The sequence below is a fragment of the Lissotriton helveticus genome, chromosome 8, assembly GCF_964261635.1.
Source record: "Lissotriton helveticus chromosome 8, aLisHel1.1, whole genome shotgun sequence".
Taxonomy (NCBI): Eukaryota; Metazoa; Chordata; class Amphibia; order Caudata; family Salamandridae; genus Lissotriton; species Lissotriton helveticus.
In genome coordinates, this window is record NC_136069.1 from 1,650,322,208 (window position 1) to 1,650,324,958 (window position 2,751).

At 37.0% G+C, this 2,751-nt stretch overlaps 1 protein-coding gene across 1 annotated transcript; it reads left to right on the forward strand.

Moving 5' to 3' along the window:
- The first annotated feature begins 522 nt into the window (after window positions 1-522).
- Window positions 523-1,485, forward strand: LOC144774066 (olfactory receptor 56A4-like). Its single transcript, XM_078659096.1, has one exon. The coding sequence runs from the start codon at window positions 523-525 to the stop codon at window positions 1,483-1,485; it is 963 nt and encodes a 320-aa protein (XP_078515222.1).
- The last annotated feature ends 1,266 nt before the right edge of the window (window positions 1,486-2,751 follow it).

Below are 2,751 nucleotides of genomic sequence, written 5' to 3' on the forward strand. Positions count from 1 at the left end.
GTGCTTTCAGGGTCCTACAATGACTGAATAAAGAAGATTTGAAACATGAAAAATGTGCTGAATATCTGCAGCCATTGAGCTAATCGAGAACATTTGTAATTTCTTTAATTTGACATGTATAATTTTTCTGTTATATTTCTTGCCATTTGTTTGTTTTATTTCTCTAATTTGAATTGCTGTAATTACCCGAAACAATAAAAATAAATAAAGCGATAATAAAGTGGATTTCATCTATATCAAAGCTCCTCTAACAATTTTCTATAATCAATGTTTATTTGATCAAGTAAGATACTCCCTATGTGCAAAACCAATGAGTTGCATTTTCAGGTAATGTCTTCTTTGGACCTTTTGGAAGCAAATATGGTCCTGTCGTACACTTTACTAATGTAAGGCTGGAAATGTAGAGCATAAATGAATATAAACTAATTTAAGATTAAAAGGCATGATTGTAAATGAAGTTGTTAATGTTTTGTTTCATTAATTGATTCCCTCAGCAGATGCAGATGTGCTGGTACCTTTATTATGTCCTCCATCAACACCACATCATTCTTTCAAATACCCTATTTTGTGCTGATCTGCTTTCCAAACATCCAGAGCTGGCAGCATTGGCTGTCCATCCCTTTGGCTTTTCTTCTACTTATCGTTGTTGTTTCAAATTTCACAATCCTGGAAGTGATACGCAGAGAGCCAAGCCTTCATGAACCCATGTACTACTTGATCGGGTTCCTCGCTATCCTAGATCTTATTCTGTGCATGGCCACCATCCCCAAACTCTTGGGAGTCCTCTGCTTCAACCTAAAGGTCATTGACCTGCCAGCCTGCCTCCTTCAGATGTTTGCCATGAATGCATTAGTTGTAATGGAGTCTGCTACATTTCTTTTCATGGCATTTGACAGGTATGCTGCCATTTGCCACCCCCTGAGGTATCCCTCTGTAATTAGCCTCAGATTTGTTACAAAAGCCTTTCTGTTTATTCTGCTCAGGGGCATCCTGGTGTGCTTGCCTTATCCAATGTTAACGGCACGACTTCAGTACTGCTCCAGAAACACCATTGAACATTGCGTCTGTACCAATATAGCAGTGACATCCCTGGCTTGCAGTGATAGAACAATTAATGCTGTCTACCAGTTGGCCATTGCCTTTGGGATTTTAGGAAGTGACTTTGTCTTCATCTTTCTGTCCTACTGCCTTATCCTGCGGGTGGTAATAAATATTCGTGTCAAAGGGGCTGCCACAAAGGCATTAAGCACATGTTCCTCACATTTAATTTTGATTTCATTCTTTTACACTTTGTTGTTGGTTTTAATTTTCACAAATAAGATGGAGAAGGTAATCGCACCCGATGTCCCTATCTTACTCAATGTCCTTCACTTCATTGTACCACCTGCCCTGAATCCAATAGTCTATGGACTGAGGACCAAAGAGATGAGGCCTGGCATTATGAAAATGATCAGCAGAAGAGGCAAAAATCCAGATGTGAAATAATCATGTATAGAGATGGATGTGGCCAATAAAAGACTTTTGAGAAATGTTTTTCTGTTTAGCAAACAAAAACCTTTGCATAAAACAGTTGAGTCTACGGTAGCTGTTTGCTCTCTTTTAATCCTTTACAAACAACCATCTCCAGTACTTTTGGCTGTAGGGGTGGGATGGTCCTAGTGTGTGGCCTCCACTAACAATCCATACAGTGATCTAAAGTGGTGTAAATAAACTGGCGACTTCTGGCATTTGACCCATGGCCCTGGCCTCTGAACGTATGTCTGTAGGTTTCCCATTAGACCTTGTATTTTGATCTTTTTCAAATATGGGAAACATTCTAATTTATGTGCTAATGCTCTCTCTCAAATGTATGCCAGGAATTATTTTCTTTCCTATCAGTTATATTGAATATGGATGTTTAGTGTTGCTGTTTCAAAAGATATATTTGTGAGTTTTGTTCGATTTCCTTACAGAATCCATAAAGTAAAGTTCGGTAATTTAGATACTATTATACTTCCTGTTTTTGTTTTGGTTTCTTAAAGAACATTTCTTTTAAGAGAAGATTAATTTGAAAGGAGGCCCATTTGTTTTGAATGGGGCCATTCTGTTTTTAAATATTTTGCCTAAGTCTTTTTCAGCATTTTCATCAGAGAAGATTGTCTTTAAAGGAGGCCTGTTTGTTTAGATAGAAGGTTTTCTCTATGTATTTTGGGCATTGAGGTATTTAAATGTAATCATGTGATTTCTTTGCTGTATTGTTGATATTGCAAATAAATATTTTAGAATTATGATAATTGATTATATTAGAGCATGTCTACCTTGAAATCAGCTATGGTCTCGATTGAAGATAGCAAGAATAAATTCAAAGCGAATAGAAAGTGTTATTTGGTCTCAACAGTGAATCTGCAGTCTACCAACTTACGCTCTTGGTGTCACTTGCACTACTCGTTCTCTCATCCCAAAATTCTATGTTGAACTCCCACCCAACATTAGAAAGGTAGATACTAAAGGGGGAGAAGAGAAAGGGAGAACCAACAAAGGAAATGTGATAATACTTGCATGAGCTATTTGGGAGGAAAACGAAGGGTGGTGCATATGATTGCAGTTACAAAACATCTCTCTTAAAGAGATATTAATAAAAATAGATATGGACAACAAAACTATATCAAAGATCTAATACACACATGAGAGTAGCAAGTGAAATTGCAATATAACAAAATATGGAAAGTAGTACTTTATACAGATGCAGAAAGTTAAGGCTTGTTGACTCTA